We start from the raw sequence: 18,819 nt of genomic DNA on the forward strand, positions 1-18,819 counted from the left end.
ACAAGCAAACAAACAAACAACCAGAAATAGACCCTTAAATACAGAGAACAAACTGGTGGTTTCCAGAGAGGAGGTGGAAGAGGGGCTGGGCAGAATGGGTGAAGGGAGCAGGAGGTCCAGGCTCCCCGTTAGGGAACGAGTAAGTCACAGGGATGAAAGGTACTGCAGAGGGAATATAGTCAGTGGTAATGGTGTGGACAGAAAATGGCTGCACTTGCTGTGGTGGCACAGCACAGCATAGAGAGTTGTTGAATCGCCATGCTGTACACCTGAAACTAATGTCACGTTGTGTGTCAACTGTATTTCACTGAAAGAAAGAAGGGGAAAGAAACAAAGGAACATACGAAGAGGTCAGAGTGAGCAGAAAAGGCGTGGGGCGGCGGCAGCGGCAGCAGGACGGCATTATGGCCCCAGCCCCATCTTCTGCTCTGCCCTGTGATCTCCAGATGTCTCCTGAAGGGTCAGGCAGTATCTCTGTACTCCAACCAAGAAGAAGGGAAAGGAGTAAGGGCAAAAGGCATATGTCAGCATCTTTCTCTCTTTCTTTTCATGAGGACATGTCTGCTCCTATCCCACTGGCCGGAATTGGTTCACAAAGCCACCCCTAGAAAGAAGGGAATGTGGGATGGCAAGTATTCATAACTAGGCACTCGGCTGTCCCAGAGTTCTATCGGTAAGAAAGATGGGTAACTAGATTTGGGGTAGGCCACTGGTAATGTCGACCATAGCTGTATCTTTTACAACAAATACAATTGCAATTCTTTTAGAGAGATCGAAAAAATACTAGAAAGAGTGAGATTACAAAAAAATCCAACACAGTCCACAATCTCAACGTAAGGTACAAAATTGGAAAAATAGAAGCCTTGAGAATGTAATTTCTATTATATGAATCATTTCATTTTACTGAACTCTTACTGGTTTGAATACTCCTTACAGCAACTTTCAGCATTATCTGTGTTGATAGTAAAAGTTTAGTCAATGTACCAATACAAACTTTCCTAAAATTTCAGTTCAGGGGCGCCTGGGTGGCACAGTCAGTTGAGTGTCTGACTCTTGGTTTCTGCTGGGGTTGTGATCTCAGGGTCCTGGGATCGAGCCCCACCTCAGACTCTACGCTCAGTGCGGAGTCTGCTTGGGATTCTCTCTCCGTCTCCCTCTGCCCCTCCCGCTTGTGCTCTCTCCTCCTCTCTAAAAATAAATAAATAAATAAAAGCTCAGTTCATATCATATCAAACAACTGCTCAGAAAACTCTATCAGTCAGCAATAGCTTGCTAATAAACAGGACCTCATTCTACTTTTACAATTTTATTTGCCTGGATAAAAGTAGACCCTTGATAATAGAAAGATTTTTGTCCTGAGTCATCTGTAAAATTCCAAACTCCCATCACAGTCTGATCTAATATGAAATTCAGGATTCCACTCTTCTATTTTTTTTAAGATTTTATTTATTTATTTGACAGAGAGAGAGATAGCCAGAGAGAGGGGGAACACAAGCAGGGGGAGTGGGAGAAGAAGAAGCAGGCTCATAGCGGAGGAGCCCAATGTGGGACTCGATCCCGGAATGCCAGGATCACGCCCTGAGCCGAAGGCAGACGCTTAACGACTACGCTACCCAGGCGCCCCTCCACTCTTCTCTTTATCTGAAGTACTGTTACTGTCGTCACCGAACACCACTCTCTTTTTCCTCTGTACTACTAGAAGAGCTTTTTTAATAATCAGCATAGAAGTGGCTTTTACTACCACATAAGGGTTAAGGTCCATGTGATGCCGGGTTGAGACCAGCAGAGCTGTGCTGGCTGCGGGTGCTTGGCCGGCAGCTAGAGGCGTGCACTGAGTGACTCACTCCTGAACAAGAGTGCTGCAGAAAGCCTGGTTCAGATGCTTGCTTCAGCAAAATTCAAGTTTCTACATCATGTATCTTTGTGTAATTAGCATAAAGTCAAAACTTTATACAATTTAGTCCATAAATGCTGATTTTGTTTACTGTTCCCTAAAATGGCCCAAGCTTTCCCACATCTGGCCCTTTTCCACAAAGTATCTTCTTTCTATAATGCCCATCCCCGTTACGCCGAGTGAAACCCTCCTCGTCCCCCAAGTTTCAACGGATTTCACATTTTCCACAAAGCCTTTCCGAATCCCTTCACTACAATCATTCTCTAATTTGAACAAATACAGTACTTTCTCTGCACTTCTTGTCACCTGTCACTGGTTTTATTCTGCTTTATATTATGATATTTGTTTTCTAGTCCTATGCTCTCCACTGGACCAAAGGCTTAACTCTATACCCCACCTTTGAGAGAGAGCTTTGTACATACTAAATATATAGAAATCTGTTTGCATTTAATTAAATCTGGAATTTTTTTTATTTGACAAAACCATTTAATCTTGCAACATCAGTCACCACCATGGTTTTTAAAATCTGGTCATGAATTATGGCCCTCAAAATAATAATGAGCCCACTGCTTTCTATTTGGAGGTCCAGAGAAAACTATTAAAATATATCTGAATGGATGGCTTTGAGCAGGGAAGAAAGATTGCCCACGAATGTCTACACAAGGTATTCACTATTCTACTATGCAGCCTATCGCCCCCCCCACCCCGCCCAATTTAAGCAGCAGAATCCTGTACAGCAAAGTTTCTTGAGCTTCGGCAGAGAATGAACAGATTTCCTGAAACAAAAATTAGGACACAGGAATTCTATGCCAGTTCCAGGTGAGGTCCCATTCAAAATGTAGCTTTAAGCAGCAAAAAGTCTCAGAATAACTGGGATATTTCAGTGCTTGGTGATCAGAGCAATTGAAACCAAAGCTCCTTTGGAAACTGAAGCTGTGTGATTGTAATACCTACATCTGCTTCTGATTCTAACATGAGCTAAATTTCTGCCTAGAATCATCCCAAAGACATAATAATGGTTTGCTGGTGATGGGCAGTACACACAGAGAGAACTGTGGAGAGAAAGCTTTGGTTTCTATTAGACTGAACTATACAAAACTGCCAATACTCTCTATCATTTTTGACCTATGAAAAGAGAAATTACATACAGCTCAAACTAATAATTTTTTAAACTCAAGTATTTCATATTATTTTTAAATTATAATCTAGAAATGTTTGATTTGTAACAAAAAATATGTAGTCCTTAAAGCAGTGAAAAAAATGGATCAGGGATTAAAATACTCAAAAAGTATTAAAGTATTAAAATATTAAAATACAAAGAAGAAAATACTTACAAAATACACATCTCATAATGCACTTGTATCCAAAATATACAAAGAACTCTCAAAACTGAACAATGAGAAAACAATCCAGCTGCAAAATGGGCAAAAGATCTAAACAGACACCTTACTAAAGAAAACGTATGTATGGAAAATCGGCATTATACTCACCTTCAGAGTCATTAGGTAACTGCAAATTAAAACAACAATGAGTCTACCACTTACAAACCTATTAGAATGGCTAAAATCCAAAACACTGACAGTACCAAATGCTGACCAGGATAGAGAGCAATGGGACCCGTCACTCATTGCTGGTCGGAATGCAACAGTACAGTCCCTTTGGAAGACAGTGTGGCAATATCTTACAAATTAAACATAGGTTACCATAGGAGTCAACAGTCACACTCCTAGGTATTAACCCAGATAAGCTGAAAACCTATGTCCACATAAAAACCTGCACCCGAAGGTTTATAGCAGCTTTATTCATAGCTGCTAAAACGTGGAAGCAACTAGAATGCTCTTTAGTAGACTTATGTAGTACATGCAACGGAATATTTTTTGACAATAAAAACAAATGGCTTTTTAAGCCCCCCCAAAATATGAATAAATCCTAAATACATATTGCTAAGTGAAAGAAACCAATCTGAAAATTCCACATACCGTCTGATTTCAATTACATGATATTCTGGAAATATAAAAATGGTAAAAAATAGAGCATTCTGGAAAACTACGAAGACAGTAAAAAAAATCAGTTGTTGCCAGCAATTTACGGAAAGGAAGAAAGGAATGAACAGGGTGGAGAACAGGCGATTTTTAGAGAAATGAAAATATTCTGTATGATATCGTAATGAAGGTTACTTGTCATACACTTGTCAAAAGCCATTGAATGTACAATATAAAGAGTGAACCCTGATGTAAACTATGGACTTCAGTTAATAATAATGTATGTATGTTGGTTCATCAGTTGTAACAAAGGTACCAGGCAAAATGCTAATAATAGGGGAAGTGGGAGCAGAAGTCATGGTGAGGGGGCATATGGAAATTCCCTGTATTTTTTGCTTAATTTTTTTCTGTAAACCTAAAACTGCCCCAAAAATAGCCTATTAATTTTTTAAAGGCTACATACCATATAATTCCAAGTATATAACATTCTGGAAAAAGCAAAGCCAACGAGAAAAGGTTGTGGTAGCTAGGGGTACAGAGGGATAGGAGGAGGAATGAATAGGTCGAATACTGGTTTTTAGGGAGTGAAACTATTCCGTATGCTGCTCTCACAGTTGAAACATGACATCACATATTTGCTAAACTACAGAACTAGACGACACAACAAGTGAATTCTAATCTAAAATATGGCCACTAGTTAATGGTATCAGTATTGGTCATCGACTGCAGGAAATGTACCACACTTATGCAAGATGTTAATACTAGGGGTGGCTGGGATGGGTGTATAGGAACTCCGTACTTTCTGCACATTTTTTTTGTGTAATCCCAGCACTGTTCTAAAAAACCAAGTCTAGGGGGCGCCTGGGTGGCACAGCGGTTAGGCGTCTGCCTTCGGCTCAGGGCGTGATCCCGGCGTTATGGGATCGAGCCCCACATCAGGCTCTTCCACTGGGAGCCTGCTTCTTCCTCTCCCACTCCCCCTGCTTGTGTTCCCTCTCTCGCTGGCTGTCTCTATCTCTGTTGAATAAATAAATAAAATCTTTAAAAATAAATAAATAAATAAATAAATAAATAAATAAATAAATAAATAAATAAATAAAATAAAAAACCAAGTCTATTTTTTTTAAATGTAATGTATCAGGGAACACACTTCCTTATTAAATCTGGTATGCATTGCAAGGGAGAAACTGTTCAATGTAAAAATTTCAAGTCAGAAGAGCTAACACTTTAAAAAGCCACAGTTAAGAGAAGGCAGATAAACAGGAAAAAAAAAAAAAGTCTGTCTTACTAGGACAAAAGTAACAGATGTATTCTTGCAATGTAGGTTGCATGTGATTATACTGTATCTCTTTTTCTTTCTTCTGCCCTATGGTTCAGAGGCAGATGTGTTGTTCTAGAAAAGCCACTCACAATTTTTCTCTAGGTGATTTGAAGCTACTGACCATGTTCTCATTATAGGGTTGATGGAAAGCTATAGAAAAGTTACAGAAAAATGAGAGGGAAAATAAGCATAAATGCCAGAATCCTGTTATAGGGATCAGGGAAGGTCTAATTCCAAGAATTTCCACTTTCATTATATTTTCATTTCATTGGTTCCATTTCAAATCTTCCTTTGCCGTATTTCAAAAGCCCCTTTTATTTCTTTAAATATGGTAAGCAGACTTATTTTACATTCTGAAACAGTCTGTTCCAAACTGCTGTCTGTGTGGAACTGATTCTGCAAGTGTGTTTTTTCTATTAACTCATGCTTGCGGTGGCTTATTTCCTTAGGCATTTGGGGAGAGGGGAGTTCTTTATTGTGAATTTGTGGTCCTTACACTTTATTCGTGGGAACACTTTCAGATCTAGATTTAAACTGTGTCCTTCCAGAGAGACTTGCTTTTCCTTCGACCAGAAACCAGGAGTACTGCCAACCTAAGGCCACTTTCAACTAAACATTTAATTTGACGTTTCTCAGACCCTGTAAGGAGTGTGAACTCAAACTCAAAACCTACCATCATGCAGGCTTACCGTTAGGAATTCGCGTGGGAGATTTTTTCCTCCATTCCACACACAACCAAAAAAAGACACCATTCCCTCTCCACAGCAGGTGGTTTTTTTTCTAGTTCACTAAGGTTTTACCAATTTGGTGAACCGACTCTGTGTGGGAGTTTTGATTTGACCTCCTCAGCCCCAGGCCCCATCTCCTCGGGCCCCACACTCAATGGGTTTAGGCCACTGACGATGGACAGATAGCTCAGGGACAAATGCTGCCTCCAGCGGCCACTTACCCTCACTCATCTTGTCATTTCTGTCCTCCGAGGAATTCCCTTTGTTGCCAGCTCACTCATGCTTTAAAAATTACTTCAGAAACAGATATATCTTAGACCGTTTTTAGGTTTACTAAGAGAAGCGTCTCTAAATAACTAGTCGGCCATACAGCTAGAAGTAGGACTCTCCCGCTACACTAAGTATGAAACTGTATACAGTTCACAATCCCCAGCAGAATTCCGCACATTGTTTCAGCTTTCTCCGACGTGCCGCCAAGGCCATGGAAATGCCAGGTCCGCACAATCTGCGTCTGGTCCCCAGCCTCACACAGGTCATTTTGACCTCACGTCAGTCAAACTTCCAGCACCAAGTCAGCTAAGTTCTGGGTTTCCATTGCATTTCACGTGTGTTCTATCGCATTCCAGAGAGATATAGATCTTGCTTTATTATTACGCTGTTTTTGTACATTTTCTATATAGTTGGAGTCCATAAGTATAAACGTAGGTTAATATATGATCTTGACCAGAAATCAACATTAAACTGTGCTTTTAAAATAGAACTTTCAGGGGCGCCTGGGTAGCTCAGTCGGTTAAGCATCTCCTTCAGCTCAGGTCATGATTTCAGGGTCCTGGGGTCCACCCCCATTTTGGGCTCTCTGCTCAGTGGGGAGTCTGCCTCTCCCTTTGGCCTTCCCCCTGTTCATGCTCTCTCTTAATAAATAAAATCTTTTTTAAAAAATAAAAATAAAATAGAACTTTCAGGAAAAAATAGAACTCCCGGGTCAAATTTTATACGCAGTTTTTTAGGAATCATATATGTTTTTTCCTAAAACATTAGCATCTGTGGTCAGTAGCCAACGGTATCATGTTAATAAGACAGAATGTTGAGAACATGAATTTTTTAAATTTAAGTATAATTACCATATAGCATTATATTAGTTTCAGGTGTGCAATGTGGTGATTCAACCATTCTACACATTACTCAGCGCTCATCATGATAGCGTACTCTCAATCCCCTTCACCTATTTCACCTGTTCCCCCATCCACCTCCCCTCTGGTAACCACCAGTTTGTTCTCTATAGTTAAGAGTCTGTCTTTTTGTTTGTCTCTTTTTCCTTTGTTCACTTGTCTTGTTTCTTAAATGCCACATATGAGTAAAATCATATAGTATTTGTCTTTCTCTGACTGACTTATTTCACTTAGCATTATATCCTCCGGATCCATCCATGTTGTCACAAATGTTAAGAGCTCATTCTTCTTCATGGCTGAGTAATATTCCATTGTGTATACACCACATCTTTATCCAGCCACCTATGGATGGACACTTGGGTTGCTTCTGTATCTTGGCTATTGTAAATAATGCTACACTAAACATATAGGGTACATATATCTTTTCTAATTAGTGTTTTCATTTTGTTTAAGTAAATACCCAATAGTGGAATTATTGGATCGTAATGTGATTCTATTTTTATTTTATTTTTTTTTTAATATTTTATTTATTTATTTGACAGAGATAGAGACAGCCAGCGAGAGAGGGAACACAAGCAGGGGGAGTGGGAGAGGAAGAAGCAGGCTCATAGCAGAGGAGCCTGATGTGGGGCTCGATCCCATAACGCCGGGATCACGCCCTGAGCTGAAGGCAGACGCTTAACCGCTGTGCCACCCAGGCGCCCCGTGATTCTATTTTTAATTTTTTGAGGAACTTCCATACTGTTTTCCACAGTGGCTGCACCAATTTGCATTCCCACCAACAGTACACAAGTTTCCTTCTTCTCCACATCACCAATACTTGTTACTTCATGTGTTTTTTATTTTAGATATCCTGATAGGTATATAGAGAACAAAAATTTGATAGATGAAGATAATCTCTGGACCCAATAAACTAGAGATGGAGGTCTCTATAGTTCTCCACAATATACATGAGCCAAAGAGCTAGAAACTAAAGACCAGGGCAGAACCCAGTGATGATATCAAAACATCACTATATAGTAAAAACATAGGTCTAAAAGACACAAAGTGAAGGTAAAGAAGGGAGAAGACAGCCACATTCAGTTACTAAGATCCAGGAGGTAGGTGCTAGGAACCATGGGCTCAATATCAGAGATCAGGAATAGGCCAGAGGCGCCTGGGTGGCACAGTCGTTAAGCATCTGCCTTCAGCTCAGGGTGTGATCCCGGCATTCCGGGATCAAACCCCACATCAGGCTCCTCCACTAGGAGCCTGCTTCTTCCTCTCCCACTCCCCCTGCTTGTGTTCCGTCTCTCGCTGGCTGTCTCTCTCTGTGTCAAATAAATAAATAAAATCTTTTAAAAAAATAAATAAATAAATAAATAAATAAATAAAATAAAATAAAATAAAATAAAATAAAATAAAATAAAATAAAATAAAATAAAATCACCGCTTTAGACAATCCCTCCTTTGACCAGAGATAGCCTTAGACCGTAACAAGAAGTAGATCTAGGATACCGAAGGTATGTAAAAAGAAAAAAAAAAAACCTGACTGTAGCTGGTTAAGAAAAACTGAAAGGATTAAAGACTGCCTATGAATACAAATAACATCTCCACTGGGAATTCATCAACTCCATTGGGAATCAATTCAAGAATTTATTATACTAAATGATACTAAAAATGACCTTAAGGATTGGAAAAGAAATTAAATAGTATTACCACCACATGTTAACAACCAAATAATAAGTTTAATTTCAATCTCCAAAAGTGTCATGAGTTTTAATTATTTATGCATTCTAATTTTATGTCAGTACATGTTATACTGGTTAAATGCATGTGTGTGGCATAGTATAATCTTTACAATAGTTATTTAACTTTATATAATTATACTTAATTCTATCCTTTAATAAGATATTATTTCTTGGTGTATGTACATGCATTTGTTTCACGTAACTATATCCATGGCCTCAACCAATGAAATTTGAAAACTAATTCAGAATGCAAAAAATAAGTTATGCTAAGATCTAACTAGCCTTATGATCTATTTCTAGAGACTCTGCTCAACAACAAAAATTTTTAAAATCAGGCAATATTCTAAAACAAGATTGCCACCAAAATTTTCATTTTTTTAGCTATTTTCTTATTTTATCAATTCTTCTTAAAATTCTTTTTTAATTTTTATTTTTATATATACATTATATATATATTACATATGTATTATTTTTGGTTTCCTTGCATTGTATTTTATTTTTGTATATTTGTAATATATGTATTTTTCTTTACTATTTTTGGACCTAGGTCCTTTATTTTTAAGATTTTATTTATTTGTCAGAGAGAAAGAGAGCACAAGCAGGGGGAGCGGGAGGCAGAGGAAGAAGCAGGCTCCATGCTGAACCGGGAGCCCAATGCGGGACTCGATTCCCAAGACCCTGGGATCATGACCTGAGCTGAAGGCAGACTCTTAACCTACTGAGCCACCCAGGCATCCCCAAAATTTTCATTTTTAAGATGACGTTCAAAACTTGTACATTATCATTCAGAAACAGCACAATACCTACACTTCTATAGCAAGATCAAGTCTGCATCATTATAATACATGTGAAAAATCATAATCCAGAAGAAAATATCCTCAATAATTTTTAAAATGTTTTATTATGTAGGCAGAATACAAGGTAGATATGTATATATATATCCTCTCTTGTTCCAAAATATATTTGAAACTGAAATCTATTAATGTATTTTGTAAGTGTTTTAAAGTGATGGTTGAAACAAAATAAGTTAAGGAAAAAAACATCCAATTACTTTTAATACTTTACTCCCAAAGCGATACAGCTAAGTTGTGCTTTCAATCTACTCTACAACATATTTAAAGCTGATAGCTTTAAAGTGGTTACTGGCTCATTGACTCATTCTAGAATAATTCTTGAACACCAGCCACGTACCTATAACTGCCACATGCTTCGCAACCATTAAATGATTCTATTGAGTTGCAAAAAAAATTTATCAAGAGTCCTGCATCAGATGATGTAGAAATAAGTAAGTGCTTCTGAAAATTCTATGCTCTACTTACTTGTTTCAAAATGTGTTTCTCTTTGCCTATGATTTTGAGAATGGATTTTTCAAGGTTTGCTCCACTGTCGATGTGCAAATCCCACTCTCAAAATTTCACAACCAAATATTTTGCATCATTATCACACACCCTGCCAACACCTACAGAAGGAAAAGTAAAGGCTATAAATTCTATAAAAATACCAATAGTTTATGTGTCAATGATATCGTTGTTATCATCTACCTTCCTGAAAGCTGTTACAAATGACAAAGAAAGATTTTTAAAATTTCTACAGTTATGAACAATGACACCAAAGAGAGAGTATAATTACTTTTCCAACTCAGGCCTTAGTTAATGTATGAATACCAAAACACACTAGTTAGTCTTCCAGTTCAACCACAAACATGTCAGGCTTGTTTGGAGTTCCACTGAATTTGAGAAAGTTGTATAAATGGCTGGTAACAGTTGAAAGGCTTTAGAATGAAGCCCACGTTTGTCTGTGGCTCCAAATCTTAGCTGAAAATTGGCTGATCTGAGCAGGTGTGACTTGGAGCGGCGGAATGTAATGGAAAGCTCCGAGGCTGAAGTATCAAAAGAATTGGGGATTGGCCCAAGTCTATCACTAACTAACTGTGAGTCTTGGAAAAATCAGTTAGCTATTCAAGACCTCGGTAGCTAATCCATGGGACTGGCCCACGTGACCTGTAAGGACCCTTCAGCTTTCACCTTCTGTAATTCTGATTCTATGGCATGTTTAGTAATTGAAGGTAGACCCTCCACCATTCACTGAGCAGAAGAAACCCTCCAGTCTTCTGATCGGGGTCCATGTATTCTTATACTAGGTTAAACGGCAAGAGCATGTCGAAGTAAGAATCAGAACACAAGGACTGATCATCCTTTGTGAACCACATTCTTATCCACAATGCTCAGCAACAAGGCTCAGAGTGCTAAACATTTTGATGCAATAATGACAATGCAGTTCACCCCACAAGGCCAAGCTCAGTGGTTTCCGGGAAACCGAAAAGGGAAAGAATGTGGAAAGAAATACTAGAGACTTCAAATGATGAAAAAAATGAATGAAGTTCAAACTGAGAATCAAAAGAGACACAATAAAGACCTAAAAAGTGTGGTCAATGCATTTAGAATGACTGGAACCATGGAAAGCTTTTGCTAACAATACTAACAAAACATCTTTGAGAATATTTCATCATTAAAGGAGTCCATGAGATGAGATCAGATTGATGGTCCTTTCTTGAAAAAGGCATTCTTTCTTGAAAATTGAATTCTTCTGACTTGTGAAAGCTAAAATTATTATGCAACTTCATTAAAAGCATGTTTACCTAATTCTAGAAGTTAAAGATGTTCTTTATTTAAAAAAAAAAATCCCCTTAGTCTTATTGTGACAGCGGAACACTCGATGCCTCTGAAAAATTAGACCGGACATGAATTATTACTATTTATTTTAATTACTCAAGAAGCCTATCATTACAGTAAAGGGTTAGGTTGTATATAAATAAAACAATGAAATAATAAAATTACCTCAATTATGAATCCCTTTCTTTAGGAATAAAGGCAATTTAATAGAAAGTGGAAAATAACAGAACTAAGCTATTAACATTTATATTCTATTCCCCTTCAGACTGTTGTCAGTGTATACATATATATATATTTATTACATAGTTATAGTTGATACTTACAATCTATCTAGAATTTTTATCTTTTTGTTTTAGATCACTCATTTAGATCACTAAAAGTCCTTTACTGACAAAATCCATCTATTTGTCATTTTTATTATCCTACTACAGTATTAAATGGGCAAGACTGTATAAATTGCTTTGACATTCTATTCGAGAGCATTTAAGTTGTTTCTTACTGCGTTCAGTTTGGTTCCACTTGGTTCTTATTTCTTTGTAAATATTCCTGAAGGTGGAAGTGTGCAGATCAAAAATAAAAATAATGTCACTGGTCAACAACTGACCAATAGCTTTTCAGGGCAAAAATAACCAATTTAAAAAGCTACCAATAACTGGGTATTTACCCCCAAAATACAAAAACACTAATTCAAAGGGACACATGCACCTCTACGTTTATAGCAGCATTATTCACAATAGCCAAATTATGGAAGCACCCCAAGTGTGTATCAATAGATGAGGGGATAAAGAAGATGTGGTATATACACACAATGGAATATTACTCAGCCATAAAAAAGAATGAAATCTTGCCATCTGCAACAACATGGATGGAGCTAGAGACCAAAATGCTAAGTGAAATAAGTCAGAGAAAGACAAATACCATATGATTTCACTTATACGTGGCATTTAAGAAACAAAACAAATAAGCAAAGGGAAAAAAGAGGGAGAAAGACAAACCAAGAAACAGATTCTCTTTTTTTTTTAAGATTTTATTTATTTATTTGAGACAGAGAGAGAGAAAGAGAGAGCAAAAGCAGCAAGGAGGGCCAAAAAGTAAGGGAGAAGCAGGCTCCCCACTGAGCAGCAAGCCCAACACGGAGCTGGATCCCAGGATCCCGGGATCATGACCTGAGACGAAGGCAGGCACTTACCTGACTAAGCCACCCAGGCGCTCCTGAATATGAATTTTAATTACTGGTAAGGCTGAACATAATTCTTTATGATGACTCACTCTATTGTTCTAAATGCATGAAGACAACATGTAATGACCCTTCATGTATATCAATGCTTTGCACATTTTGAAATATTGATTCTACTTACAAATGCAACACATGTATATTATGGAAAGTCTGGATATAGAGAAAAGTATGAGAAATAGTATAAAAAGCATCCATAATCCCAACACACTTTTCCCTTTACTCTATGCTATAAAAAGTGAATTTCCTTTTTTCACCTCCCCATCCATCCCATTCCTACTAAAAGTAATCACTCTTTAGCATTTGTTATATATTGTCCCAGGATTTTTCTATGAATATTTTTTAAATAAAAATGGAATCAGGGGGCTCTTGGGTGGCTCAGTTAGTTAAGCGTCTGCCTTCAGCTCAGGTCATGATCCCATGGGCTGCGATCAAGTCCTGCATCGGGCTCCCTGCTCAGTGCAGAGCCTGCTTCTCCCTCTGCCTCTGCCATTCCCTCCACTTGTGCTCTCTGGCTCTGTCAATCTCTCTGTCAAATAAATCAATAAAATCTTTTTTAAAAAAATGGAATCATACCGACTACTGTCTTAAGCAACAGGCTCTTTTTCCTGAATACTGTATCACGGACATCTTTCCCAGATATATAGATCTTCCTCATTTTTTTGATAGCTGCCTGCCAGTCTATTCTATGTTTACAATAACAAGTTATGAACCCAGGTTGAGGAAGGGCAAAGAGGCCCCCGCTGATACCTGAGGCAGCCATGTTACATTCTTCTCCTTTCTCCATTGCAGGTACAGTCTCACAGGTACCACCAATTCCCTTGCTTCCCTGGTCTTGCATTGCAATCACCCAACCTCTCTTCACCCCTGCCTCAACTCCAGACCTATTTCCTCCATCCTTGGTGGACTGCCGAGGGCTGTCAGAGAAGACCCCAAGCCCCACTGGCTGGCTCCCTGTCACAGCTAGGGTTTCCAACCTCAGTGGGGCTGTCCTCACAGTTCACCATTGTTTTTCTTTCCTCCTCACAGCGTCTATTCCAGTCCTTCCCCACCCTGCTTCAAGGCCCCAGCCCCAGTCTGCCCTCTCATTCCAGTTGTATGGTTTGATCTCTAATTTACAGACTAGATAGAGAACAGGGAGGATGACCTCTCTCACTTTCTCTTCAGTTCCAAACCTGCCTTTCTAGGCCCATGCTTCTCTCCTTTCATTCTGAATCAGAAAAAGGGCATCTTGATTCTTTTCTAAGGCTTACTCCTCCATCTTCAATCTCATCCTCTCTGCTATATCTCCCCCTTGTTATCATAGAAACAAGCATATGTAAATGCCACCTTATTAATGTTAATAATAAAAATAACAATACTAACAATAAACATTTGTATAGCACTTAAAATGTGCCAAACCCTGTTTCAAGCACTTTACATATATATTAACTAATTTAATCTTCACAACAGCCTGTAAGGTAGGTATTAATTATAACTATCCCATTCTACCAATCAAGGAACTAAAGCACAGAGAGGTCAAGAGACCTGTCCAAGGTCACACAGCTAGGAAGTACAGAGTTGAGATTCAAACCCAAACAGGCTGCTCCTGTCTGGCTCTTAACCACTATGTCCCACGTACAGAAGCTTACATAGCAGAACTATAACCCAGGGAGGAAATATAAAGCAGAGCGGGTTTCAAAGAGTGAAGGGTCAGAGAAGCCTCTAGAACATCTAAAACAACCGAAAGTGACTCTCTGAGCTAGACAGGAAAATCAGGGGACAGGGACCAGAGACCACTGGATGGCAAATGATGGAGAGGTCGTCTGCGAGGTCTGTCTGGTGTTGCCTTTCTATGAATACAGCTCTTTTCATTTTCTCTTGATTCTATCATCTCAAATTATCTCCGCACAAGTAGTTAGCCTGACAGAGGAACCCTTATCCATGGTCAAAGCCAACACTCCTACCCCCACGGGAACCAACCAGGCAAGAGATGAGTGGCTCAACACAAATCCCGCCCACCACGTGTGACGAAGAGCTCAAAGCACAGCACCCCCACACACTTGCCAGACGCCAGCTGCCCGCTTGTGCCAGAGGTGACCTAACCCGACAGATCGATCCCACTCAAATCATGCTAATTCTTCCTTAATATTTACCAGAAATCGGTCTCTCCATGGCCTCCCGATCACCATGCTTTTTTCCTAAGCTATCAAAGATTAAAACTAATACTTTAAAGAGTAGTCCTTTAAATATCTTTGGGAAGTGGATATTGTGTGATTTCTACCAAACCATCCCCTCCTTCTTCACAACACACATGCGTGCACGCACACACATGCACACACACACCCTTCTTCTTCACCAAGCTAAAAAAATATATTCAGTCCCACCAATAATCCTTTCATAGGACCTGGTTTTATTTTTTTTTTTTAAGATTTTATTTATTTATTTGACAGAGAGAGAGAGAGACAGCCAGTGACAGAGGGAACACAGCAGGGGGAGTGGGAGAGGAAGAAGCAGGCCCCCAGCAGAGCATGGAGCCCAATGTGGGGCTCGATCCCAGGACCCTGGGATCACACCCTGAGCCAAAGGCAGACGCTTAATGACTGAGCCACCCAGGCACCCCATAGGACCTGGTTTTAAACCTCTTCCTCAGCCTTGTCACTCTGCTATCCATAGATCCGTTTTGCTCACCTCCCCCGTACTAGGCAGCATGACTGCTACATTCCACGGCTGACTCATCGTGAGTGAATCCTGAAGACTTGTTGCACACATGTTGCTTCTAGCAGCCATGGCTCGTCCTTCCTCTACTTATGCGGCTGGTATTCGGGACTCCTGTCTGCCCTTTGAAGTTCATACTACCCTCGGGAGCTTCTGCCTCATCTCATTGTGCCCACCTTCCCCAGCTCCTAACAGCTGGGTGCGCTGACACCAGCAACACCATTACCACCTGCAGACTAAACCGGATCCCACTTCCTCAGTCAATCTTGACCAAGGCAAACGTTCCAGCTTTTACAGACAAATCAATGCTGGGATTCAGGTGGTTCCAGGACTGTCCCCAGGGCTCCTACACTGCCCCTTCCCTCAATCCTTCCCTAGTGCATCCCTAAAGCTGAGTATGAATTGTATCCCTAAATCACAAGTTCAATGGCCACAGATTACTGCTTTCACCCAAATCAGTGATCTTGAAACAATGTTCCCTTGTAATGGGAAGAATAAGACAAAACTCCAAAATTAGCCATTTCCAGAAGCTATCATACAGAAAACATATTCTTTGGTCTATAGGTAGCAGTCTAACTTTTTCCTATAGAAGGAAGACAATCCCACGTTCTTCTAAAAAGTGTTACTGAACTTCCAAAAATAATTTTCAATAGAATATTTAAACCAATTAATACCAGCTGGAAAGCATACACACTAAGCTTTAGATATTTCCAATAACATCATTTTCCACCAAAAATATGCTAACAATCACAAGCAAAAGGACAGAGTTCCTCTAGCCCTACTCCCTTGATTTTATAGTAAGAAAACCAAGTCTCTAAGAGAAAAAGTGACTTATCAAGGTGACAGATCCGGCCACTGACAACTTTGAAACAAGGCCTCGGGTCTCCAGATTCCCCATCCACAAAGTACCTAGGAATCTATGAGGTACAATGGGCTTTACCGAGTTTGAAACAGACACTGTATCTTCCCTAAAAAGTACACACATGTGGCACGCAACGTGCCCCACAGGGTATTATGAAACGCTGAGCAATTAAAACCTAAAGACGATACAGATCGACACTCCCGTGCCTTTCTCATACCAGTTTTCTCCGAGTGTTGACTGTCAAACAAGACAGCTGATAGAAGCTGACCACCTGAATCCTCTCTCTTCCACTTAGTTTTTTTTTAATAATGATTTTTTATTATATTATATTAGTACCAGTAATTATATATACTTGAGGAAGTTATTCGACCTCTAGTTCCTCATCTGGAAAGTGAGGATTGTATTGCTTACCTCGCAGAGTGCTCATAAAAACTACACAGTAAGTTATAAAGTACTTGGACAGCGCCTGCTACTGTAGCCACACTACAATCGCTCTTCTCTACTAATTTTTTAAAAGATTTTATTTATTTATTAGAGAGAGAGAGAGAGCGCACACACAAGCAGGGGGAGCAGCAGGCAAAGGGAGAAGCAGGCTCCGCGCTGAGCAAGGAGCCTGATGTAGGACTCGATCCCAGGACCCCGGAATCACGACCTGAGCCAGACGCAGATGCTTAACCGACTGAGCCCCCCAGGTGTCCCTCTCTTCTCTACTTATGTATTATTTTTTTCCACTTAGATAACAACCAACTCTTGATATTTATCAACTCTCTGTAAGTCTAGCCAACTTTCACATGACACTGGAAAAAAAATACAAGATTTCCTAAAGGATCCAGGTTTTGAGTCAATAATTAAAGAATAGTAGAGACGTGGCAGAAAACAATGGATATACATCCAAGCATACGACAGGTGGTCAGAAATCAGGAGAGCTGAATTATGGAGAAGGACAGGCTCTGCCTGCCTTGGATTGGCAGGTAAGGGATGAGAAGTACCAACGGTTTTCAAAACCAGTCAAGCCACAGACACTGTACTGACCACATCAAGTTTGCAGTGCCCCGTCACTACCACCACAACTATCGGCCAAGAACCTCTTTTACGCTCCCTAGCTATTCTTACTTCTTTTACTTCTCTGTATCAACAGCCTCAAGGAGAGAAAAATCCCTCCGAAAATAAAAATGGAGGCGTCCCTGAAATATAATTCCCATTTAATTTCCCATGCAAAGTAAACAAAAATGAATTATAAAGAGAAGCACAATGCATTCATTCCCCTTCTATCTGCCGCCTGCTCTCATGAGGTAGACCTGCCTGTTCTCTAGGCTCGAGTCAGAGCTGCTGTCCCTGGCTGGCGAATGGTTAAGAGCAATTCAGCTGCACATGAGCAGAAGGGGTGGAAAAATCTCCATCAGGATCAGTGCACACCCTGGGAGAGCTCTAAGGAGATCAGAATTTAATCAAAGTCACTTACCTGATGCTTACACCCATGCAACAGCATATGAAATGGAATAATGAGAGAAGAGACTGACGAGGTTTAAGTGGCTAGACAGGAGGTGACAATGCTGACAGAAGGGTGATACAGGCAAGGACAAAAGAGAGAAGATTTTCAGAGTCATAAAGAACTGTGGCAAGATATGACAGCAAATTAGACAAAGTGGTTCAAACTTAATGAGGCTTGAAGATCACCCAAGATAATAGGATTTAGTAGGAGACAGAAAGTAGGTGCTGCTGGCAATTGTGACAAGACCAGCCCTGGGAGAGAGGATGTAGGGAGAGTCACAAGTTGAGACTTGTCATGTCTCATTTTAGGTAAAAGCCAAGTATCCAGTTGGAAGCATCCTCTGGGTAGCTGGAAAATCATAATATTATGGAGCCTTTCAGAAGATCAACCAGCTCGCAATTTAGTTGACTTAAGCGCTTTCTCTCATTAGCAATGTTTTTAAATGACAAGCTCTTAAAACATGAGGCAGGCACAGAACGATTTAGAACATATTAAAATTGAGTAACAATATATTACGAATTATGAACAAAAAGTGGGAGTATTTAAGCTGTAAGTTCAATATGTAAAGATGATTTTATGGAGAATAACTATCAATTTTTTCCATTAAAAAAACATTGATGTCACTGTCAGGCACAGAATATTAGGCGTACGGATCATTATTCTGATCTCAGGTGGTATTTTGCGGGTTTATTGTATCACATAAAGTAAGTGTAATATTACTTTAAGTTCTATGAATCCTATTTTTATTCAAATTCTCACTGACAAATTTCCATGTCAGTTTTCTTGATGGACTCAACAAATATAAAACCAGGCATAAAACAGTCAAAGGAAACTGGAAGCTTTTTTTAAGACAATGGCTGGTGACAGTTAAACTCGAAATAAAGACTTACCACATTTTCCTTCAGCTTCCTCAGTTTGTCATCTATCTCTCGCAGCCGGTTTTGCTGATCTCGTTGCTCTTTGGTGTTGCGAAGCACCTTTTCTCCTGGAGTTATTTCCATATTTGTATCATCATCATGAAGGTCAGGTTCCTAATTA

The 18,819-nt window shown here is 39.5% G+C and overlaps 1 protein-coding gene across 4 annotated transcripts in view; it reads right to left on the reverse strand.

Annotated features, from left to right (window-relative positions):
- Window positions 1-18,819, reverse strand: part of FSIP1 (fibrous sheath interacting protein 1) — a 181,695-nt gene that overhangs the window by 98,764 nt on the left and 64,112 nt on the right. For all 4 annotated transcript variants that reach the window (XM_087859175.1, XM_045816132.2, XM_087859176.1 and 1 more), the window contains one exon: window positions 18,672-18,812. In XM_087859175.1, the coding sequence (XP_087715301.1) occupies window positions 18,672-18,812 (141 nt within the window). The remainder of the gene's footprint in view (window positions 1-18,671; window positions 18,813-18,819) is intronic.

The sequence above is a fragment of the Ursus americanus genome, chromosome 36 (genome assembly GCF_024610735.1).
Source record: "Ursus americanus isolate L20-20 chromosome 36, mUrsAme1.1.p, whole genome shotgun sequence".
NCBI lineage: Eukaryota > Metazoa > Chordata > Mammalia > Carnivora > Ursidae > Ursus > Ursus americanus.